The 24,797-nt window shown below is 36.8% G+C and overlaps 3 protein-coding genes across 10 annotated transcripts in view; 1 reads left to right on the forward strand and 2 right to left on the reverse strand.

Moving 5' to 3' along the window:
- Nucleotides 1–2,310: 2,310 nt before the first annotated feature.
- LOC111329516 (uncharacterized) lies at nucleotides 2,311–4,268 on the reverse strand. The gene has a single exon (XM_022934241.2). It carries the CDS (start codon nucleotides 3,982–3,984, stop codon nucleotides 2,638–2,640), a length of 1,347 nt encoding a protein of 448 aa, XP_022789976.1. The 5' UTR covers nucleotides 3,985–4,268; the 3' UTR covers nucleotides 2,311–2,637.
- A 51-nt stretch (nucleotides 4,269–4,319) lies between these two features.
- On the forward strand, nucleotides 4,320–24,064 carry LOC111329515 (T-cell immunomodulatory protein). Of its 2 annotated transcripts, none has more exons than XM_022934239.2 (20): nucleotides 4,320–4,656; nucleotides 5,832–5,910; nucleotides 8,254–8,387; nucleotides 8,773–8,821; nucleotides 10,437–10,520; nucleotides 11,030–11,148; nucleotides 13,229–13,278; nucleotides 13,515–13,626; nucleotides 14,333–14,421; nucleotides 14,606–14,708; nucleotides 15,186–15,246; nucleotides 15,818–15,920; nucleotides 16,113–16,169; nucleotides 16,990–17,116; nucleotides 17,685–17,728; nucleotides 19,410–19,488; nucleotides 21,981–22,102; nucleotides 22,358–22,440; nucleotides 22,657–22,774; nucleotides 23,219–24,064. In XM_022934239.2, the coding sequence occupies exons 1-20, from the start codon at nucleotides 4,485–4,487 to the stop codon at nucleotides 23,276–23,278; spliced, it is 1,845 nt and encodes a 614-aa protein (XP_022789974.2). In that variant the 5' UTR covers nucleotides 4,320–4,484; the 3' UTR covers nucleotides 23,279–24,064. The 2 variants fall into 2 exon arrangements, with proteins under 2 accessions (XP_022789974.2, XP_022789975.2); XM_022934240.2 differs by having other exon boundaries at nucleotides 4,361–4,705.
- The window catches only part of LOC111329513 (uncharacterized), a 30,859-nt gene continuing 30,014 nt past the window's right edge, over nucleotides 23,953–24,797 (reverse strand). For all 7 annotated transcript variants that reach the window (XM_088752481.1, XM_088752482.1, XM_022934237.2 and 4 more), the window contains one exon: nucleotides 23,953–24,672. In XM_088752481.1, the coding sequence (XP_088608607.1) occupies nucleotides 24,446–24,672 (227 nt within the window). In that variant the 3' untranslated portion in view covers nucleotides 23,953–24,445. The remainder of the gene's footprint in view (nucleotides 24,673–24,797) is intronic.

The raw sequence follows: 24,797 nt of genomic DNA on the forward strand, positions 1-24,797 counted from the left end.
GAGCACTCTAGCATGGCTTAGACGATACCACAAGTTTGGGGATCCATGTCGGTTCTCCCCCATCCTAGCATCAGCACTGCACTGATGAGGCCCAGAAGGCCAAAACAGTACTGTCTGCAGTTATATATATATATATATATATATGTATGTTTATATCACTGCGACGTGTGGCAGTGAGAGCACTTGCCTCCCAGCACTGTGGCCCAGTTCGATTTATAGACCTGGCATAATGTGGGTTGAGTTTGTTGTTGGTTCTAATCCTTGCTCTAAGGGTTTTTCTCTGGGTCCTCCAGTTTTCCTCCGTCCACAAAAACCAACATTCCAAATTTCAATTCAATCTGTAAACGGTGGACAAGAAGAGCCACCCAATGGAATGTCCATTGCTAGATTATTATTGATATTATTATGTTCTTAAAGTTGCATTACTTAATATCTCTATGATGTAGTTGTTGCCTCAAATACAACATTAACATGGTAATTAAGGTCTAACAAAGCATTGTTTAGAGCACCATGGCCAATGAATAGTTGGGGTTCACAGTTGTGGGTTTACTTATTGACAGACCTTGAACAAAGTTATCCATTACATTTAACTTATGGTTGAAGTTGGTCCAATGTCCAAAGTTCAGTGTTTCTAATCACATTGTTGATAACTGGGATTCACTCCCATTTTCAATTGGATCAGCATCTAGTATCTCAAGTTTTAAGCTTGGTGTGAGGAACTTCTTAATGTATCCAAACTACACTGGTAAAATTATCAAAAACTCAGTCACACATTTTAGAATTTTTATATCAGATTTAAGTTAATCATATTAAATTATATTTTCAAACTACATAGTCAGGTGGTCTGTCTGAGGAGGGGGTCTTGGACTCTTACAGACCATCCTTATAGCAACCATCCTTTGTTATAAGTAATTATTTTATTTTCTTCATTTCCATTAAATTGTAATAAATACATGAAACAATCCACAAGTTGTTGGCAGGGAGGATATCACTGATTTTTACTGGAAACTGTTTTGTCTATCGGCAGATAACATTCTGAAACCAGCAATGTTTTTTTTGGAAAGTGCTCATGTCACATTATATGAAGGGAAAAACTTCAATTCTTCTTCTACAACTGTTGTTGTGTTTTCAGAGCAAAAACATGGGGCCTAAGGACACACTAGGTTTTGGCATGGAAACACGGATTTTGAGTTGTTTACATGGTTGATTTCTATTCTATTGTTTTGAGGCAGTGTTTTCCTTGCCACTTTTCTCTTGCAAAACAACTTCCAAAACCTTTGTACACCCCCTAAATATTTTAAAAAATTAATTTTTTCCTTAAAAACTTTGGAAATAGGAAAACTTTAATTTAATTTTTAATTTATTAGATTTGCCGACAGGCAGGGACACCGCAACAGATTGTGCCAATTACTGCAGGCCCAGTAAACCCACCCATCCCACCCCAGGGGAGGACATCCACCACACAGTAATCTCATGCATGGATAATTAACGTCTCCTACCCCTAACTCTTCAGGAGACGGGGCCTACAGTTTATTTGTCCTTATCCGAGAAGACTAGAATATCTATCCATTTCTTGATGTTATAGAAAGGTAGCAAATTCTCCTCCGTTATTTTAAGACCCTGAGTGTTGGTCGGGCTGGGGCTTGAACCCTTGACCTCCCGCACAACAGTCCAGCGCTCTACCAAATTGAGCTAACCAGTAGGCAGTTAATGCCTTCAACGACAATAAAATGCCTCAGTTTTAAATGCCAGTTCCTAATTATATTGTCAAAAATTTTCCTTCATTTCAAACCTGGCATGTTGACCACATACCTTTGATGTTGTTCAGCTATGTTTGAAATCTATACATAAATATCTATGGGCAGATAACAATTTGGAACCAGCAATATTTGTTTTCGAAAGTGCTCATGTCACTTTATGTGAAGAGGAAACATTTGATTCTTTTTCAACAACTGTTGTTGTGTTTTCAGGGCAAAAATGTGGGGCCTAAATGGCAAATTGTAGTATTTGCCTTCAATTAACTAAAGTCATAGTATTTTAAAGAATTATCTGTCCTGTAATACTCTCACTGACAAGTAAACGGCTCAGAATGTCTGTCTTACATACAAGTAGTTCACCCGCAGTTTTGTTGGCAATGGATATTTTTTAAAATAGAGTATACAATGCATAGCAGGTTTTCATCCATGGCCTAGTTGGACAGTCAGCTAAATATAAAAATCTTTTAAGATTTAATTGAAATTTGAAAGTAGGAAACAAATCAGAACAGGGCTCCAGGCTCAAAATTTTTCAAATGCAGTTTGGAGAACTTAATCAAGAAAAAATGACACACTCTTTAATACAGCCTGGAGACTTACATGTAGCTGACTGACATTATATGCCGATATTTTCACGTAAGTGACACTCACTTTGACTTTGGATCAGTTACAGCTTGCTGTGTGGCTAACCATTACATTGGTAGCCAAATAAGCAACTCTTTCTGCCAATTTTGTGGCCAGAATTTTGACTCAGTGCCAGCAATCAATCACAGCTGGAAGCATTGGAGAATGACAGTTATGATCTGATCACAAAAACAAGAGGTAAGTCATGCACAACAAGATTACAGCTACTGGTTCATTAATAACTAGTAGACATTTGAACTTACAGGAGGGATGAATTTTTTTTCCCTTCATTTTCCAGGAAATGGTTTTCTACATTCAGATATTTAATAATCTTGGATGGAAGTGGTAATTCATGGAGCTTATCGCACCTAGAATTTTGTCGAATAACAAACCTGCAAAGATGTTGGAGAGAGGGAAGTTCCTCAAACCTTGAAACTGGTGTTGTAAGTCGAATGGGAAAAGTGGGAAAACCTAGGAAACTTGATGCCTTTGAAAAACACATCGGCCCCTTTAGGGACATTTTCATGGATTTCTTGATGAGTCCTACAACTGTTTTAGTTCCTGTTTCATCTGGAGGAGCAACAAAATAAAATATTCCATTTCTGAAGCGAATCCTTGTATGACAGGTTCTTCCTCTACACCTGTAACTTACACTGTACAAGTGGAATTCATGGAAGCTGTCCCTAACCAAAAAGCAACCATCAGGTTTATCTTGCAAGAAAACCTCAGCTTCAAACTGGTCTATGGGCCCCCAGTACCAGCTGTAATGGGAAAGAGACTCTAAAGATTTGGTTAGTGGAACAGAATATTGCTGGCAGTTCGTTTTAGTTGCTGTTTGCTGACACTTAGCATTCAACTGCTTCTCTACGCCTTCAATGGTCGGCACCCCCTGGACTCCTCCACTACATGGGTCTAGTTCATCGAGCGATAATGTCAACGATTTTACAATTTGTCTATGTTTAATTCTGGTAAATTGCGATTTTACAGATCTGGGAGGAGGAGGGGGAGGAACTGCTCTTTTCTGTGCTAATTCTATGTGCGGATCTCCCTGTGCAGCTTCGCAATGCAGCCAGGTGGATGTGCTGCAGGTGTCACCAGCTTGTTTATTACGTGCAAACATGTCCTCCTTTCTTTTTGCCTTCATTTCCTTGGATTGCATTCGGAAAGAAAACGACTTTGATCGAGAACGTTTCGCCCCTGTTGTATTGAAATAGCGATCTTTTGCGAAGCCAGGAAAACTTAACGTTTTGTGCTTCAAAGAAAGTCTTTTCGTAGTAGTGGGTAATTCATCATCTTCGATGCTTGAATACGCTGCCAAAGATTCATTTGTTTCTTCAGAATCAAAATGTTCTCCTAACGAATCCTCTGACAATCTACGACGTCGAAATTTCTCCCTGAGTTTGAGTAATATGTTCTTTTTCTCAACAACAGTGTCCTCTGTTGGCGAGGCAGCTAAACCTTGATCTACTTCATCAGTTCCTGTTTCCAAACTTTCTTCTCCAGCAGATGTTCTTTCCACTCCTTCAATCTCGTTTGAATTCTCATCTGATGCATTTCCAATGAAGTCGTAGACTTGCTCTTCTCCTTCTCTTTCCGACTCGTCCATGGTCCACGCCAATAGCTGAGAGGAAAAGCGTCTAAAAATGATTACAAGTTGGATAAACGCCTCTGGCAACGAATTGTCCGGGTTCTCGTGCCACACTTGAGAGTGTTGCCATACCCAAATCACCGAACTTACTCTGTATTATAAACGTTTAAGCGTCAGTTAGAGGGTATCTTTCATGACAGAAAATGAATTTCAAATATTCTGAGAAAGGGACGACTTCTAGAGACCATACACAATGTTGATGACCTTCTTCCGCTTCACTGGTAGGCACACATGTTGTGGACATGACAAAATGGTTACATACAATCAATAGCTGTTTTCTGAAAGCCGCTGGAGAGCTATCACAGGGTACCGTGGAAACATTAACTCGCTAATTCTGATCAATTCTCCCAATTCTGGATCTTTCTGGTTAATTTCTTATTTTGTGATCGTTTTATAATTTCTCAGGATTATGGATACTTAATTTTCCTCGTATAAAGCTCCTGAAATGGTTTTTTGAAATGAACATCGCTTTCTCATTCGGGTTGTTGGTTCTTTTGTGGAGGCAGATTTCTTCCTCGTTTATTGATGTAACCGAACGAGTTGGTATTTCAGCAATCAATGGCTATTTGGCAGCGTTTGGCGATTTTAATGGAGATAAACAGACCGACTTGTTCCTTGTTACTCGTGGAGGTAATATTCTTGTCCTTCAGGTGCAAAATAAAGAATCCAGGACAAGGCGGTAGTATGTTATAAAATTGAAATAAACTTTGTAATTAGACAGATTATATATTCTTGTGTATGTTGCATGTGCTGCAGTAAGTGATTGAAAACGTATGAAAAAACTACTCGCATTACTTCCATCTCTATGAGATTTTTATGAAACAGTCTCATAAAGTCTGTTAGTTTAATAGCAGCACATCTTGCCCCTGGCCACAACAGCGAACGCTCCTTAATGTGTTGGGAGACCAGTAGATCAAATCCAGAAGATGTCTCTTTAAATTGCTAAGCCCTCATATGATTACTGTAATCTCTGTGTTAACTTGCTGACATTTTTACGTTTTAGGACTTAAATGTTGCTACAAGAGTAAATGTAGTTATGAGACAGTGTGTTCCTTTTAATGTTGGAGTACATAATTGTCCAAATGAACTGTCCAACAGTTTTGTGAAGACAAAGTAAATACTTAATGTTTACCCATCCCTGTTGTTATCCTTGTAACTTATTTCCTTTAGGGAATAAGATAACTTGGTTTTATCAACTAAGTTGAATGAATTGGCCACTGATACACGATTAACATCAAAAATACATTTTGTATCTAAAGAATGATTTATGGAAACTTTTCAATTAGAGGATCATTTACATGGAACAACTTGGCATGTGATATTAGAGGCATAGATTCATTTCATTTGTTTTAGAAGTTACTAAAATAATACATCCAAAATCTATGATATTAAGTGCACAAGGGTGTTTGTAATAGCTGTATTATCATAGAAAAAATTTTGAAAGTGTATTTAGTTTGCCCATCCCTGTTACTATCAATTGAAACTATGTACACCAGCAGAAAATTAATACTATTGCTAGATCTCCTGCTTCATCTAGAGCAATCCAGCTGCATCTAATATTATCTGTAATTTGTTACAAAGGGTGAAATTAATGGCAGGAGCCAGACTGGCCCGCCAACAAGTTTCTAAGCTAATGTTTTCAAGCATTGTCCCTTTGTCAAAGCAAGTTTCACTCTGATGAAGGGCTAATGCTTGAAATGTCAGCTTAGAAACTCTTTACAGTGGCAAATTTACATCAACTTAGTTATTAAATCCGAATTATCTTGTTATACTCCCCTACTGATTTTTATTCATTTATCGTTTAGGGAATTATTTGGAAATATTTTTGTGGAGTGAATCAGAGCAGAAGTTTAGCAAAGGAGGGGTTTTAATTTCACTGCAGAGGTAAGTACTTTGTGATGATATAGAGACATGTAACACTATATGACATGTTGAAGATACATAACTTTGTATATGGGAGACTCAGACGGCCTTTCCTCTTTGGCTTAAGAAACTGAGTATTTTCACAAATAAATTTTCAACTTCCTTGAGGGTATCATTTATTTGATATTTGTTTGAGTTCTTTCTGGTTTACATCTACTTCATTGCTGTAGCTTTCATTGATAAATCTAACAGTTCTGCTTTTTTCATTCCTTTGCCATCATCACCCATCTGAATGTCTCTCTCTCACAAATAATTTTTCACTCTCCCCCATTGAATTTCAAGAATTTTTCACTAGTTATCACTACTACAGCCCTTTATTCTTTAAACTAATTAGAGTGACTTTGTACTTAGCCTCCTTCTCACACCATAATTTTGGCACTGGATCACTAAACCGCAAAAACTTGGAAATGATCTATTGAAAAAGTTTTGTTTGATTTATTAGAATAGATTCTAAAGGCACATTATTTACTCTGAGGGGTTATTAATTCATTTCTTGCCAAAAAAAAACTAAGGATTAGCACAAAATTTCTTTTTTCAAAGGTAAAGTTGATGTTTGCAGCATGTTCTATATGTGATCTATGAATCTAAGGAAGAAGTGAATGACTGTTTAGAATGCTAATGACTAGCTTGCTTGATAACAACAACAACTACAGCATTGACTTTATTTTTTTAAAAATTAAAGAAATAAAGGCCTTTGTAGCCCGCAGTTAGCAAAGCTATTCTAGGTGAGCTACCTAAACAGACACTGTATAGGCTCTCACATACACACACACACACACACACACACACACACACACACACACACACACACACACACACACACACACACACATACACACACACACACGCGCGCGCACGCGCAAAAATTGAATAAATAAGCAAATAAAAATAAATAGTAAATAATAGTAGTGATAATCATATTAAAGGTTTTAACTGAGCCAGTCACACAAGGGAGTTTTTAAGAGGTCAAAGAGAAAGCTAATCAGTTGAAATACAAATATAAGCTAGCAAGGTCAAGGTAGTGCAAGTCAACATTCATCTCCTCAATTTTAAGAATTTTCAAAAGCAGGTGAATTAGCTTACGTTTAAAAGGTGCTTTCCTTAGCTTACGAAGTTCAGGGGGGATGCCATTCCATATTTTCGCACCAACTCTAGAAAAGGAAAGCAACTGATGATTTGTTCTCGCCTGTTTTATATAAAAGCTTCCAGCTACTGAGAAACGAGTAGAGTAGGAATGAACCTGTTAAGAGTGAGTAAAAAGTTCAGAAATATTGGGAGGAGCACAGTGATTTTTGATGTCATGTAACAGAGAGGCAACCAATTTGAAGTAAAGCATTTTTTCGGTAGAATTCCCAAACGACTAAAAAGAGGAGCACTGTGAGATGTATAATCGGAAAAATACATTAGACAAAGAGCCCGCTTTTGTAAAATAACGTTTTTCTTTAGATGAGTATTCGCGGCTTTGCCCCAAGCAACGAGATCATAGGAAATATATGGTTCAATGAGCGAGCGGTAAATGTTAAAAAAAAAACTTTATAAGAGTAGTGAGCAGTACCAAGTGTCTTAGCCTTGTAATAATACCGATACCTTTGCTTATTTTCGTGGAAATGTAGTTAATATGGTGCTTCCAGGAGAGATTACCATCAATTAGAACACCTAGGGATACAACATATGTCTTATGTTCAAGAGATACCAATTGCTTTGAGTTATTATCAAGTATTTTAAGGTTTACTTCTCAGTATAGTTTGTGTTGGTAAGGTTGAAAAATACCGAAATTAGATTTAGATACATTAAGAGATAATTTATTTGAATTCAGCCATTCACACAACTTTAATAACTCTTCATTGACGACAACTTCAAGTTTGTTTAGATCTTTTTTTGCATATAGTAAATTGGTATCATCAGCAAATAGGTAAAAGTCAAACTTTGTAGAGGAATGAGGAATGTCATTGACATAAATTAAGAAAAGAAGCGGACCAAGTACAGAACCTTGAAGGACTCCACACACTATTCTCTCTTTGCTAGAGACAATAGAACCGATTTGGGTTGATTGCATCCTGACAGGCAAGTATGACAAGAACCAGTCATTAATCAATCCTCTAATTCCATAATGGTGCAATTTATGCAACAAAATTATACCATTTATAACTCATCTTTGAGCAAGATTATTTTGCAACTTATTTTGGACTGTTTTAATTAATTACATACTGCATGCTATCTTATTTCTTCACCTCTTATATAACATAATTATAGTCTGGTACAGAAGTGATGCTAGTGATGCATTTTAATCATTCTTTGTCACAGCAAAATTGTCAATGTGAGCCCCATGGACTTTGATGGTGATGGCTGCCTTGATGTTTTAATTGTAGCTGAATCTCAGCACAATTCAGAGAAGAATGTTACAGTTTATGTGCATTGGGGAAATTCAAAAACATTAGGTACACATAAATTGCTTCCTTCTCATGTACATGACTTGTACAGAGTACAGTAATTCAGACATCTTGGTTTGTAATCTTTGGAGAGAATATTATGTTTACCTGTAGTTGACTAATTGCCAAGTGTGCAGTAATTCATAGAGCATGGTTGCTGACTTTTAACTTGAAGGGTGCTGTCAACCTACCGTCAACTGGGGTATCTTTCGAAAAAAAAATGTCTGATTGTCTTGTCTGATTCTCCATGTGAGAGTAGTCCAAGGAGGGATGGTTGTTGGTAGCATTCACTGGCATTTTGACAAAATATAAAGTTATTGAATAGAGAACAATCCTTCAGAACTATACATTACTAGAACAATGTTCAAAATGCCACAATTTTGTTTTGTTTCAGATGCCAATGGTCTTGAATTAGTAATGAAAGATCAACCATTAGTCATGGAGTAAGTAAGCAAGTAATTTGATTGATGTGTCATTCATAATCCTTAGAAAATAATCACCTTAAGTTTGTAACCTCAGAGGGAGGAGAGAATTACCATAATTATTATTCCACAGTGCTATCCAAAAAATATTTTTTAAGTCTCAGTGCCTCTATCTTAAAAAAAAAGTGTTCAAATGAAAATGTTTTCAAATTTGGATTATTGTTAAAGTAAAGCAAAAGTGCACAACTTGTTCAGCCTTTTCCAATCACTGGGGTCAAAGCTGGGTGAAGATACTGGGATTAGGAAGGCTGTGCATCATGTGCAGATGGCACACAAGTAAAGGATATGGTGTACAGCTGTACCTTAAAACCAGTCATAGGGCAAAAGATGCACCCAAGCCATGATAAGTGAAAATATATTTTGCAACTAAAATTTTGATGAGAGTGGCCACTTAGCAACCACCAAGTAAAAAAACATAAAACATTTCTGGATCTTTGGTTGAATTATGAAATGAACAGATGCCTGTATCTCTTCCATGGCCTGTATGTTTGTTTTGCCTTTCCATTTCTGTACATGGCAAAAATAGAAAAGAAATACTCCAGTTGTACGTAATTCAATACTGATAACAGGAAGAATTTGGTCACTATCTCATTTTGATTGCATTATCCAGACCAACTCGTGTGAGAGCAAATTTCTGCATCCTCTTAACCTTAAAAATCACTTTAAGGTGGCTGAACACAGTTTTTGATGACTGTGCTTCTTTCACCATTTTCTCTAAAACAATTGATCTCTTGTTCGCCAAAACTGGCAGCAAGCAAGTTAACAACACAAACTTTGTTTTTTCAATAGCTAAACTGAGGTATGTGCCATTGCCATGGTGACATGAATAAATATAGTAAATCTAGTCATTAGATTTTCTTTATAATTTGCATGCAGTGAGCTTGTAATGATACTCACAAGTTAACACCATTTTGCTAACAATTTAACAAAGAGATCTTTAATTATCCCTTTTTGAAGGTTAACTCCGTTATCTAGAATTTCCTTTGTATAAAATTAATTTTCATCGATACTCCAGTTACTTACTTCCTAAAGTATTTTTGGGCCAAATTTCGTGAAATTCTAATGAGGGGTTCTCAAGTAATAGGCATATTTTTGAGAGAGCAATTTTCCATTCAATCACAATTTCTTTTACTTACTACACATGCATTGCATTTAACTGGGTTCTTTCGGTAACAAATGAAAAAGCTGGGAATTGCTGGGTTCTTTGCACTGTTAACTTTTCTAACATATCTTTGTAATAAAAGATTAAAGCCTTCAATACACTGCACCAACTATAGAGAAAAATATAGCACAGATAGTGTGGGTATGTGTTAAGTATTAAATAAAATGACCACTCTATTGATGGCATGTTTGTTTTTTGCAATCCTTGTGTGCGTGCTGAATTGCATCAGCAAAGTGCATGTGAAAACTGTGTTCGGCCACCTTAAAGTTGCAAGATTATATGTTACTAATGGCGAAAATTGAGGTTAGGAGAAAACAGAGGGATGTTCAGAATCTCACTTGATCATGTGCATATGTGCATACTGCTCTTCAGGGTACAGCAGGTTTTAAATTACATAATTTCATTTTATTTTAGCGCCAATGGTGATCTCTTGCCAGACCTTTTTGGTACAGAAATTGCAATAAATTCTTCCTTGCGTTCATACTGGATATCTCAAGGGTAATATTATGTCCATTGTATGGTAATGTTTTTTTTACTACCTATACCTAAGCTTGTTGTTGGCTGCAAAGCTGATTAAGCCTTAATTGATTTTCCAGGACTATAATTACAGTTGAACATGTTAGTAATGTCCACAGGTTTTTATGCTACTACATATACTTTAGGTACTTTGAATTAGTCTTAGGGGTACAAAGAAATGCGTTTTTTTTAAGTGTAGGAGAACTAAACAGTAAAAAAATAGTTTAAGCAACAGCCTAATTGTAGATGGCAAGTTAGTTCAATTAGTTACCTAAGTTTCATGTTTATTGAACAGTTTGACTAAAAGAAAATAGACATACTCCTAATTGAATTTGAGGGGAGGGGTTTTGGTTGTAAACTGTGAGTAATAACACAGAACTGAAATGATGAATCAGATATATTATTTAACTCTGCATAAAATATGAAGTCTATTTTTATCTTAAGTCAATGATACAATTGGAGTTGATTGGATGCTTTGATATTGTACCTAGATCAAAAAGAAGGTTTGAAGTTCAACCACAGACCAATTCTAGTCAATCCAGTGTGCTTGCACCAATCATGATACCACACTCCAATGCATTCTTGGATCTCAATGGAGATTTTACAGCTGGTACTACATTGTTATTATTATAGACCACTTTCATAAAGGGCTGCCAGATTAATATTCCTTTGTTTAAATGTAATTAAAATTAGCCTTTCTGGCCTCGTTCTCCAGTACAAAATTCAAAAGAATACATTATCTCAAGCAAGCCAGAAAGGCTAATTTAAATTTAAACAAAAGAATATTAATCCGGCAGCCATTTATGAAAGTGGTCAATTGCATGATCTACTTTTGTTGTCAAATACATATATTATTATTATTTTATATATATCTATGTATGTGTGTGTTGAGGTAGAAAAATATATATATACTCATCGTGGACATATAATAAAACAGCTGGATGATAAATAACCTATTATTATATTTTCAGTGTGGCATTGCTGAGTATTTTTACTTGTTGTTTGTCTATTGACAAGCCCTATGGATTATGTCACAGCTTATAAAAATGCTCAGCAAAACTACTCACCAAATTGTCTAATAATGGTAGATAATATCATTGTATAATTTTATAAAAAATACTGTATATGAGGGAAACTCTAAATTTTATTAATTGAAATAAGCCTGTATCTATAATTGGATCCTCCTTTGTCATCCACTAAGTTGATTTCAGTCTTGTATCAGTAATTGATCCTTAGTTGGGTTTCATAAGGAGTTATAGGCTTCCCCTGCCTTGTCGCCTTGAAAGTAAAATTTCCCAGGGTACCATGTCTCCGATCACATAAATGACATCTTGGATTGCCATGTTGCCAGCATGGTCGTCCTGATGGTGTAGTGGTCATCACACCCAACTAGTATATGGGGGAACATGGGTTCAAATCCCACTCAGGGCAAATTTTCTTTCAAACATTTTATTCAATTATATACATACATACATACGTACGTACGTACGTACGTACGTATGTACATCCATGCATGCATGCATGCAGGCATGCATACATAAAGACAGGCAGACAGACAGATCTATGTATAATTATGTATAAACAATAGCTCTATAGAATCTTTATTTCACACGTAGATCACCACACTAGTGAATTAATTAGCTAGTTATCTAATTTGTATATAATGAGGTATGTTCTTCATTGAATAAAGTTCTGTCTGATGAATGCTTAGGCACGAAACTCAGAGTCATAGAGAATCGATGGGTCCTCTTTAATTCTTTAACCTATGTATACTTAGCTCTGCTACCACAGCATTGAGCACTTTATGCCAAGGTAGACTCTACCTCCACATTTATTTATTTATATAATATATATATATATATATATATATATAATTATAGCAGCAAATGCACTACTTAAGTTACGCACATATGGATTTTAATACAGCCTGTTTTGTAGACCAACAAAAGTTGATCCACTCATCAGTCATACTCCATACACACTGACGGTTAACTCTAACTCAGCAATGTGATCACATGACATTGTTTAAAAACTCAAATTGTGAAAACCGTGCGCGCATGATAGATGATAGATAGCCAATGAGGCGCGTCGCGCCTCATTGGCTATGTATCATCTCATATCCAACGCGCGCTCGTGGAATAATTGTTAAATATATATATATATATATATATATATATATATATATATATATATATTGTGGGAGGAAAAAGACAAATAAACTACAAGTTCATCCCTACAAGCCGGTTTTTTGGTTGCCCAATCACCAGGGCTTTTGCGAATCAGGGAATCCCCTGATGAGTGGACAAACAATGAGTAAATATACTCAGTAATGCTACACTCCAAATAATATAATGGGTTATTTATCATCCAGCTGATTTATTTTATGTGCGTTTCTCATAAGCACGAAAAGGTAAGCAGATAGAGAAGGGTATCACGCATAACCAAATATTTGAGCAGATTTTTTTTAATGCAAAATAACCAACTGTTGCATGATATCTATACTCTACTTAGTGCAGTTAGATAATAAAACATTGTAAGATTTCACTCCCGGGAGTGGACAGGCACTTATGTTGGATTTTAAATTCAATCTATTTTTTTATTTTTCCATGCCACAGGGATGTTCTAATTATGTCTTTAGTAGACAAAAAGATATATTTTTTTAAAGTGTAGTATATACTTTGTCCTTGCAGACCTGTTTGTTATCAATGAACTAAATCAGGGCGAAGTTTGGATCAACAGAGTAAGTAAATTCACTCAGTACCTCCCCTCCCCCCTCCCCTCCCCCACACACATAGTGGCCCTAAAACTACACTGTCCCAAAAATGCACTTAGATTTGGAACAGTCACTGAAAACTGTGCAAAATCTTACCATGATATGATGCTATTCTGGAATAAAGCTGGTCACAAGTTACATTTTGAAAAAGTTATTTCAAGTTTCTTCTTTGATGGTTTATACTTTCATTTAATTTCCTTTAGGAGGGAGTCCTTGTTCAGCCATCTGATGACTCAGAAGAAGTAATCAAACCACCCAAAATACCCAAAGACAAACACATTAAAGTGTTTGGCCAGTCAACATTTGTTGACATTGGTTAGTATAAGGAATCATTTCATATTTCACATTTTCAAACTTTTTAAAATTAATGTGCCGCCCAGTTAGCCCAATGGATAGTGCACTGGACTGTTGTGCAGGAGGTCAAGGGTTCGAGCCCCAGCCAGACGAACACTCAAGGTCTTGAAATAATTGAGAAGAATTAGCTACCTTTCTATAACATCAAGAAATGGTTAGATATTCTAGTCTTCTCGGATTGGGACGAATAAATGGAGGTCCCGTCTCCTGCAGGGTTGGGGCTAGGAGACGTTAATTTCCCACGCACAAGATTACTGTGTGATGGATGTCCTCCCCTGGGGTGGGATGGGTGGGTTTACTGGGCCCACAGTAATTGGCGCAAGCTGTTGCGGTGTCCCTGCCGTGTGGCGAAGCTAATAAACAAAACTAACTAAACTAAACTTTTCATTTCAAATTTGGGATGACTGAATTTTGGTTTAAGAAAAAGATACATGGCAATGATGATAATTTTAAATTCAGGTTATGGTGAATTGTACAGCACTTTGTAAAACCAAAACATTTAAAGACATACTTGCTGGTGTTGTAGAAAGTAAATTTCCACTTCATAAATTTTTTGTTCTACAATGTCTATTTACCACCAGTCCACAAAGCATTGATTTTCTTTGACTGCTGATCTGTACATACATTTACTGTTTTAAAAATGTAACATTACCTTTTTTTTTTGGAGATGGAGATGGAAATATTGATCAGTTGTTGCCTGTTTGTACAACTGATTATTGTGAAGAAAGTCATCTTTATGTGTATTCTAGTAACAAGGTATGTAATAATGGTATTCATAAACGCCAAACTCACCATAGATCTGGGTTGAAGATACCTTTATTTGCTGCTTAATTTGTACTTGTAACACATGTAAAACAGTGACTGTCATCATAACAAAAAAATTAAACCCTAAATATAATTACACAATGAGGTTAAAAAGTTGTAAATTTAATTTATTTAGTGGGAGAGGATGTTATCAAATGATGGAGGACCTGTTGCATGGCAGTTTATTGCACCATCAAACCAGACATCATCTTTATTCCCATTAATGACCATTCGTACAGGTATGTAATCTTTTTGTACAGCCAATTGAGCCTAAATAAATGAAGCTGTTGTAGTGCACATAGTAGAAGTCAAAATGGCAAAGTAATTTTTGTTTTCCTGGGTCCAAGGGTTTCTTCTGTGGCGTGGGGGGGGGGGGGGAGAGTTCTGATTGAAGGATAGGTGCTAATGACAAGGACTACCTTTGAACTCTCAGGTGGAAGTCATCATCAGCTTCATCAGAGAGATCAACACTTACTTCTGATTCCAAAACATTTCCAGGGGAAAAATTCAATATGCAGTAAAGATTGCACCATTTTTCAAACAAGAATTTTTCATTCATGATAGGCACAGCTCATTTAACAATATTCTGCCATTCATGGCATCTAAGTATACATTAAGAGAGGAGAATATGATTAGAAGATTGTGTTTCTCCTGTAAACAAGTTAGCGCCATTAATTATGTTAAATTGTTGAAAGTTGTATTTTTCTGTTAAACAGGAGACTATAATATGGACGGTTTTCATGATGCATTGGTAGTGTTGAACGTGAAGGAGACAGGGTGAGATAGAAAGCTAACTCGTGTTTGTACTTAAACACACTTAGGGTCCTCAAATCCTCTCCTCGTGTTTTCATCCTCTTTGTCTAAGTGAGTTCACCAAGCCATTCACATTTTGAATTACATAGTTCATATAGGTGTGTGTGGGTTGTGTATGTTCCTTCAATATAAAGAGGGTGCCCAGACTTTCCATCATGCTAGAACCCTGCAATGCAAACTTTAGTAACAAGCAAAGTTAACATGATTACTTCAATGTATTTACGTACATCAACACTGTATACTGTCACTGCTTCTGTAATGAAACCTAAGGCCACTCTAACATAGAACATTCAGTTCCTCTGGGGATTATTGGAGGCAGCATTTTTTCCATTTATGTTGTTTCTCTGACATTTGTACCTTAGATGACCTCCCTTTGTAGCAATAAAGTGCTTCTACTTATTAAAGATTGGTCATGTTTTGTTAAAAGGGTCTCCACCCACGTGACCATTATTGTTCATCCTTATATTCCTATCGTGCACTTTAATAATGGTGCATTGTGTTAACGTCATCTTGCATCCCACCGAACACTTACTAGGAAAACCAAATTCAAGAGAATTGCAGCCCTTTTGGAAAATGTACCATGTGAAAGTACACATACCTCTTGCTATAAGAGACGCACATTTGATGTTCATTGCAAGGTAATCAGTCTATAGTATCTGCCTTCCTTTTATTGATTTTTTTTCCCTTTTCTATTTTCATTGAACGCTCGTTTTAAGCGTGGTTTCCGTATACAGACGACAGGACGCCACGATGTGGGTGATGATTTTTTTTTTCCATCTTAATTCATTTCCTTAAATAATGTTTATGTTTTTTGTGCTTTTTGGTTGCAGGAGTTACCAACTTTAGAGGGAGCTGTAGTAGCCACGTTTTTTGATTTGTATGAAAATGTAAGAGAATGAACATTTTTTTCTAATTACCAACACGATAGTGAGGCTAAATTACCAACACAAAAGCGAGGGTAAATATAGATGTTCTATTCTAATTTTTTCTTTATGTTAACTCAAGTTTTTGTGGTTCTAAGGTCTTCGTCGTTATGTCTTCGTCGAGATGTACAAAGCAGCCATTGCTACACACATTTTCCTACTAGCCTTTACTTTTCACCTCAATTTACAACGTTTCTATTTAGGATGCCTTTGTGTTTAGGCAGTCTTGTTTTTACTGTGGCAAAATGTTTTGGAAGATTATACACTTTAGGGGAGACAGCAAATTTACTTCTCAATTTTGTTTGTTTGTTTTCGTGTTTGTTGGTGTGGTCGTTTGTCTCCTTTTTTTAAGAAAATACACAACATTTTTTAATTTAAAAGACGTGTTTACAAAATGTACATTTTCTCAAAATCTTAACATATCTGCTACGATCTCCTTATTTTGCAGTTTAACAGGCTCCATTTTTTTCAATTTTTATTTCAATATGTATGAAAGTGCCATTTTTAATACTCGGAAATCAGCTGATCGTTCTTTCCCCTTTTCCATTTTTTTCCAATAAGAAAAGAGTTGATCTATGAAAGAGAAGTTACGAATTCAGAGGAATTTCACAACGTGGTCCTTTGGCACTTATATAATTGTTGGCGACATCTAGAACTAAAAATAAAATCAGATTATCCAACTGGTTGAGGGACGTGAGTGGCTAATGAATTGAAATGTTAGGTAGCTCCCGTGCGAGCATGCGCTGGGCTCTCATATCTTTATCAAACTTTGTATTTTTTCCAGGGAAAGATTGGAGTCATGGGCGTGACTGAGTCTCCGAAAAAAAAAAACGACCCACAATCCTTAGAGTACCATGTCCATGCGCTGCGTAATGATCTCTATAGTGATGCCTGTTTCTTGAAAGTTATTGGTAAGTCTGTACAATTAAAGTGAGAAACTGGTTGTATTGATATATCAGAAGTTCCTTATTAATTTGTTTGTAACATTCCGGGAACACATTGGGGAGAACACCTAAGATAGCTGACTGAGCAGCACTAGAAGTGAAAAAGTAAAAGCAAAGACATAAAAAGAAACGTGGACACACACGGATGCTTCAACATAAAACAAATACAATTTTATCATATTTGGCCTGTTTGGCCTGTCACGTGTTGTGCCATGGAATCAACCAATCCACATATTTTCTTGTGGAAAGATGGCACTGTTCTGTTCGTTGCGTGGTCTTTCGCAACGCCGGCACGAAGTGAACGGTTCATGGGGTCGCGTGTTTTAAAAATATAATGACGGAATCTTGTATATTGCCTTTTAGAGAAGATATGTCATCGCAAGTGACGTAATATTTTCTCTTGACAGGGAAGTTTCTTTTACTTCAGAAAAGAAAAAGAAAGCCTAGTTTTCTTGGCATCAGCCCTACTGATAAATGTTTCCGTGGCAGTGGTAAATAAATGAACTTCTTTTCTAACCAAGCGTTTTTTAATCAGTTGTAGGAGGCCGAACGTTGACGTCTTGTGAAAATGAAAACCTGGTAAGTTTCCAAGCTTCTCTTTTGTATTTTACTGACCTGCTTGGATCGATCCCTTTTGATTTTAACTTTGGTGTAATTAAACTTACCACTTATTTTCCCCTTAATTTTGTGATTGTGTTGATAGTTGAAGTCGATCCCTCTTTGAAAATTTCTGCATTACTATGTTATGTTCAAGTTCAGTTCAACAGAGCTGTATCGAGCGAAAAAAAAAACCGTTTCTACTTAAGAGTTTTTTTTAATGTTTTAAAACAGCTAAGACAGTTCGAGTTGAACAGGATTCCTATTGTTCTCACGACGTTTACTTGTACAAGCGAAATAATATAGATCTGTAATACAAGCAGCGAGGCGTACACTGGGTGATTTTTATTGGTCGAGATCTTGCGAATACTGTGTTAGCTCTTGTCAGGGCAAGTTATTTTTTGTGCTATTGTCTCGTTTCATCACACGCTACCCGCGAGTTTGAAAACCTAGATATAAGAAATATTAAAGCCCGCAATGGCCGTTTGCGCCCGACTTTCAGCCAAAACGTTACATTTTTAAATTTCGCTCAAAGTTTTCAAATCTAAAAACATTTTCCACCGCCCATAACTCTGCTGCACCGAAGCTCGAAAAGTTCTTCTGAAAGTTCGGCATCTTATCTGGGACCATGCAAACACTAATGAAAGATTTTCCATGGTAGGAACAGATTGTCGCTTATCGGAAGGTCAAATCGCTTAAAGTGTTTCTTTTCAGAGCGGAAATATATTTACTATCATGAAAGACATCAGATGGAGTTATCCAACATAAAGTCTGTGACGACTTTTCGGAACGTAAACTCAAAACGTTTTCCGAAGATCCTTTTAACTCTTACGAAACCTCAACATCTTGCATACGGTTTCAAAAAGCTTCGGAAAGAGCTTCCATTCCCAAACTTTTTGATACGGTTGGTAGGGGCGAGTGATTCCTGTTCAACAGTAGTCTGTTAGGGGGAATATTAATTTGCTCTTTGCCGTGCCCTGAGTTTTGATGGGTAGTGAGAGCTGTAAGAAAATCGATCTTAAAAACTACTTTCCTGCCAAAAATGGCCGAATTTTGTGCACTTTCAAGTACAAAAGGATAATTCTTCTACTTCCAAAATGTCCTTTATTTTAGGTGCCAATTGTCAATACATCTGAAATCATCAAAAAGCCACGCGTTTATTCTGAAGTTCCTGCAAAGAATGGGCCAGTTTTGGCCCATTCTTTTGCGAGCTCGTTTTGGAATTTGCTGCTTCATTGGTTATGAATAATTAATGACGTCCACGCATTGTGCCCAATGCGGTGGAATTAAAAGGGAACGAGAGCAAAGTTTCTTTTATTCTCGTGACACTCTAAGACCCAGGAAGGTTTTATTGGGAATGTGAGTCGTAATTCAAGGCAAGCGTAGTTTTGAAGAGCCACTAAAAGTAATGTTTCTGCCAAATGTAGCTAATCCTCTAAACTATCAAAATGTGGCTTGATTCCTTTTCTTTTTTATGACTGTATCTCCATGCATGGCCAAGCCTTGTTTGTTTATTAAGATTGTCTCTAGGGGTAGATTTAAACAATATTTTACGAGATTACATTTGAACTCCCAGCCATCACTGGTTGACTGATGAGATGATTGATGTGATCAATTTAGCGGCTTTCTGAATTAAAAGTAATTTATATTGTCATTATCTTAGCCTTATGGTGTAAGTCTAACAGGAGCATACATGAAGTACACCACCACAAGTACAGACGGAAAAATAAAGTACGGCAGTGGTAAGTTAGCCATTGATGAAGTTAGACATTGATGACTGTCTATTAGGCGGTGTGCGCACCCCGATTACATTGCATTGTGGTAGAGTTATTTTCAATATGGCGGTAAAAGCGGCAGAAATCGGTAGATTTTGACTGAACATTCCATAGAAGTTAGGCCGTTTCTTTTTCCTTTCACTCACAGATAAATATAGTTTCATGGTTTATCGAGTGTATTGTAAATATGTTTGAATGTAAATTATGTAAATACTGAAACGCTCTTTTAGCTTCCTTGATCTTATAAGAATTATTTTGGTTTGAAAGCTTCATTCATTCTTCTAAAGAATTATTATAGCTGGATTTTGAGCATTGTTCATTGAATTTATAGATTGATTTCACGTAGTATTTAGGCGTAGCTTTAGAATCAAGTTGTATAAATGTTAGATAAATTTATTGGCAAAATGTAAATAAAGGTATTATTATTTTAAAAAAAAATTGATATATTCTGAATGTGTAGAAGTATTTTTTGTACGTATTTGTCGCGTATTCTATTGTTGTCAAGGACAAAAACAAGCACTGTTTTTTCGCATGTAATATGGGACCGGTTTTCGAGAAGCTCAAATTCGTTATACGTCGCAGTTTGAAGTCTTTCAAAGATTTGTATGGCTACTTTCATCCTTTTTCAACAGCTCTGAACAAACGATCTCGAACGCTCTCCAACGGTACAAATGTTTTTATGCATTTTGAGTGATACTGTTTGAGACCTGTTACGGTAGCGAAGAGGCCCATTGTTGAGTTTAGCGTGTTGCGTTACTACTGCAAGGACATTTGCTATATTTACTCAATCGTGTTATAAATGTACTTAAATCTACATAAATCTACTAATTGCGAGAGTTGTATGGTAAATCTACTATCTTGATCACTGAATGAAGGACAGTGTAATTAGAGCAATGGAAAGAGTCACTTGATCCACGAAAGCCTCTGCCTTGCGTGAGGCGACACGCCGGAAAACAAAAAGCAGTCGACCGTGGAAAGGTGTTGATAGGCCTGTGCGTCACCTACCATTCACTAGCGCTTTTAAATCTTCTGCCCTCAAAGTTTAGCTTCTATTAGGATATCTCTTAATGACTTTCCTTTACGATGTGATAAGGGTCAGTTTTAAGGTTTCATTTCCCCATCTGTATGCTCTGAGGTTTGGCAAAGCCGGATGACATTGTGTCACAAAAGGCAATATTTTCTTCTGTGCGCGCGCTATTTCTTTGTTTTAAAGTAAACTTTCTCTCCTGCAGAAATAACTCCAGAGATACGTTTCTCAAAACCTTCGTCTAGGTTTCCTCCATACTCAAGCGTATTTTGAAACTTTGCACGTTTTTACTTAAAGTGGAGCGAGGCAAATTCGTTCTGAGGAGACGTGGGGTTTCACCTTTTACAAATCCCGTATTTACGCTCGGTGGAAAAAGTTCATGTATTAGAAGGCCTCTGTCTCCTTAATATGCGTTTGTATGTCAAGGTTCAATTCCCATCCCATCAAGGTTCAATTCCTATCTTCAGTGATCAAGATAGTAGATTTACCATACAACACTCGCGATTAGCCAATTTATGTAGATTTAAGTACATTTATAACACGATTGAGTAAATATAGCAAAATGTCCTTGCAGTAGTAACGCAACACGCTAAACCCAACAATGGGCCTATGTATGTCAAGGTTCAATTGTATGTCAAGGTTCAATTCCAATTTTCAAAGTTAGGAATATAATTTCTAACTTTGGTATTATTCATTCTGCCATCGGCTGTGAGTGCAACAGTTGTCGAGATTCTTAGGCAGATTGCAGTTTCGAATCTTTCTTAATAACGTCGGTTGCCTGTTAAGAACAAATTTGTCACGGAGGAATGACAGGAGTAGCACAGGCCCGTCACACTTTTTAACTTTCGAAGGAACGGCAACAGACAGTGAATCTCCATTACAATCCACATATATTCACGCTATCTGGCTGCCACCAAAGAAGTTCACTCGAACGCGTAGAGATGCAAATGACTTACCTTTTTTATACGACCATGATGCGATGCAATCAGAGTGCGCACACCACCTGACTGTCTATAAAACACTGGTGTGTACACTTGACGGTGCGTAAGACAAGCACTGGCGTGTACACTATAGAAGGTTGCCAGTTGAAATGATAATGGCAGGTGCAAATTTGTAAGTGTCTGGCAGTTGACATTTGCCTTCCCATAACGTGTAGAATGGGCGTTTTTTTCCGGTCTTTTTTAACTGCGCAGACTTAAAGGTTTGCACTAAACCAAAGTCGCGCGCGAGACCAGGAGCAACTCGCCCCATTCTTTTCTCCGCCCACCTGAGAATCTCGAAAATGAATGCTTAACTTGTTCAGCCTTCCTTTCCTTGGTTCCACGTTGTTTATTTTGGTCTGTGTTTCGTTGGAATAGACAATTCTTTTTTTTTTTCCTGTGGAATGTCCCCTTTCTTACCAGTGTTGACTGTTTTGTATGTATTTTTTCAGCTGCTCAGCTGTCTCAGTCAGCTTACTTTGCTCTTCAATGTCCTTACACTGTGTTTGGCTTGGGAAGAACACCTAATTTTGTTGATGAGCTTGCTGTTGGAATTCCAAGATCAAAAGGCTCGGTAAGGCTAACTGATCATTGTCTCTGCCCCAAGTCGGCTAAGAGATGTAACGCGGAAACGGCTTTCAAGTTCTCGACGTGTTAGCGTAACAGTATGAAAGAGATGGCTGAAAGTCTTGTCTGCCTGAGTGTTATTTTTAAAAGAACATGCGCTCACTATTATGCGCCTCAAGTGACTAAAGAGGGTGAAGTTCCTTTTTATGTATTTATCTCCTTAATTGTTTTTCATTCTTGTATGTAATTTTATTTATTGCAGTCTGAAAGAAAACGTGTTTGGAGTTCTATCATACCGAATTCACAAGTCATCGTGGTTCCTTATCCACCTGATAGCCTCTCAAGGTAACAAAGAGATGATATTAAATCTTCATATAAATAAAACACATTCCTTGCTGATTACTTTTAATTAAAAAGGCAACTTGGTTGTTTGATTGCGTCCTGTGACTCAGAAATACTGTTACAAAGTGCTGACAAGAACGCTTCCTCAAAAAAACTAAACGATAAGATTTCAAAACGTTAAAAGACTTATTCTTATTTGAAGTTTCATTTATGTTGTAGTTGGACGGCTAAGTTGTTAGTTACTCCAAGCAAACTGGTGTTAATTACAGGTGTCAGTCTTTTGGGCATCTGTGTCTTTATTGGTCTTATTATCTTGTTGTTGCATCTCAAGGAGAAGGTAAGCTTTATTTTGATTGGTTCTCACCACGATTGATAACCACATACTTTTGTTTAAATTTTAAAGGTAGATCTCTGCGAGTTTCCGAATCTCTTGTTATTGTGAGACATGTTCAATATTTCTCATCAAATTTTGTTTAGAGAAAGAGGCGACTAGTAATAAAGATTTGACTGGAAATTATGGCTTTAAATTATGTGCAGTCACAAATAGTCTGGGAAAAGGCCTGAAACAAGCGTTTGTAGTGCAACCTGTCAGTTGATTAACAAATGGACCATTCCTCCCTCTCAGATACAGACGTTTCTCATAAAGCATTTCTACTCATAAGAATTCCCTCACGACATAACATGTCTCTTGTCACTTGAATCATGGTTTTTCGGGAGGTTACCATTTAGGTTTTTTTTGCAATGGTTGATAAAAGGGCGTGTTTTCTTTTTTCTCTTTCAGAGAGAGGACCAAAGAGAGAAGCGCCAAGACGCTCACAAATTCCATTTTGATGCCATGTGATGTTCACATGTCGAATAAAAGCTCACAAGCCAGCGGTGGAGGTTGAGTCGTGAAATACGTGGGTGTGTTATTCTTACTATGAAGAATTTCAGAGTACAAGGCGAAACTGTCAGGAAACAGCGATTGAGTGCTTTCTACTCATATGTGGAACTAGTTTAATTTTACAATGGGTTGAGACAAGGGATTATAGTCTCTTGGGTGATACCTGTACCTTAAATACTTGTACCTTACTGAACGCCGAAAAAAAAGACGAGCGTATTTTGCTGTCACTGAATATTTAAGGTCTTACGTGCGTTCTTCAGCATGTGAAATCAAAGGCTGGTCAGTGAATACAATAATCTGTTAAAAAAAATACCTCCCCCCCCTGCACCCTTTCCCCATCTCTGTGGTCCTGGCTTTTTAGTTTCAGAAAAGAGTGTGCTAGCGTAGTGACAAGTACATTGCCATAGCTGTAGGAAGAGAAAGAGAGAGGCTGGGTTGTCAATTATGATCTAGATGAAACCTCAAAACTGGAATAGCGGTATTCGGAATATGATTTATATCTACAAACAACGTTTACCAGCTGAAAGTTAGGGATAATTCGGTGGAAGTGAGTCAGCCTGACACACAGACCAGTGTGATTTATCTTATTACCATTATAAGCATCTTAGCGTTATTCATGTAAACTCGTGGAATAACATCTATTTGTTTTACTTCATAAAGAAACAAATTGTCATTAATTTACGTCATATATGCGTTTGTCCTCCCATGAACCATAAATAAAAACCAATCAAATTGCGTGTACAATTCAGCTTTTTACACAACGATTGATATACAGAAATACCACGACTAACCAACCACAGAAAAGGAAGATGCCTAAAAAAATTTAGGAAAGTAATTATAAGCAACAAGGTTTACATTTTGATAACTGTAAACCTGTTAGGCACAATGATTCCCTTGGAGGCTTGACACCTTTTTGTTTAAAACATGAGTTACTTGGAGTGTCGCAGCTGATATACAGCGAACTAAGGAGATAAGCTCCTACTATGCAATTACATCAGTAAAAGAAGACATACTTTGATCTCCAATCTAATTTTTTTCTGCTGGTGCGGCGATTGCTCCATATTCGGTTAGAACGATTCTATCATTATTCAGAGTAAGAATTCATAAAAAAAAAATTTTTTCTTTTCAATTTCCACGAGCGTCTTCCTGTTGACTTAAAGATCTTAACTCAGTGATGTTTCTTTCCTGAGACGGGGTAACTTGGACCGACGATGAGTCATTGGTTTCCAGGCCTGCGGCATCTTCTCCGGCCCCAACCATGATCATTATGAACGTGATGCAGCAGCTAGCTTCACACTGAGGATTTTTCCTCACATGATTTATGGAGGTGATGAAGTTAAAGATGTACTGCACTGCAAGTTTAAAAAAATCTCAAAAGAAACATTTGACCAAGGCAAATGCTACAACAGCGATACTTTTTGTTTTGGAAGGTTTGGCAGTTTATCTTGCTGCCGCATGGATTGTCTAACGCACAAGT

This window comes from Stylophora pistillata, chromosome 3 (assembly GCF_964205215.1).
Source record: "Stylophora pistillata chromosome 3, jaStyPist1.2, whole genome shotgun sequence".
NCBI lineage: Eukaryota > Metazoa > Cnidaria > Anthozoa > Scleractinia > Pocilloporidae > Stylophora > Stylophora pistillata.

What these genes read in the sequence shown, in the direction of transcription:
- LOC111329516 (XM_022934241.2), bottom strand. Translation starts at nt 3,984, where the DNA reads ATGGACGAGTCGGAAAGAGAAGGAGAAGAGCAAGTCTACGACTTCATT.
- LOC111329515 (XM_022934239.2), top strand. Translation starts at nt 4,485, where the DNA reads ATGAACATCGCTTTCTCATTCGGGTTGTTGGTTCTTTTGTGGAGGCAG. An exon ending in GTTTTAATTTCACTGCAGAG is followed by an intron (nt 5,911 to 8,253) that starts GTAAGTACTTTG and finishes TCTTTGTCACAG; the next exon opens with CAAAATTGTCAATGTGAGCC. An exon ending in TCATACTGGATATCTCAAGG is followed by an intron (nt 10,521 to 11,029) that starts GTAATATTATGT and finishes TATTGTACCTAG; the next exon opens with ATCAAAAAGAAGGTTTGAAG.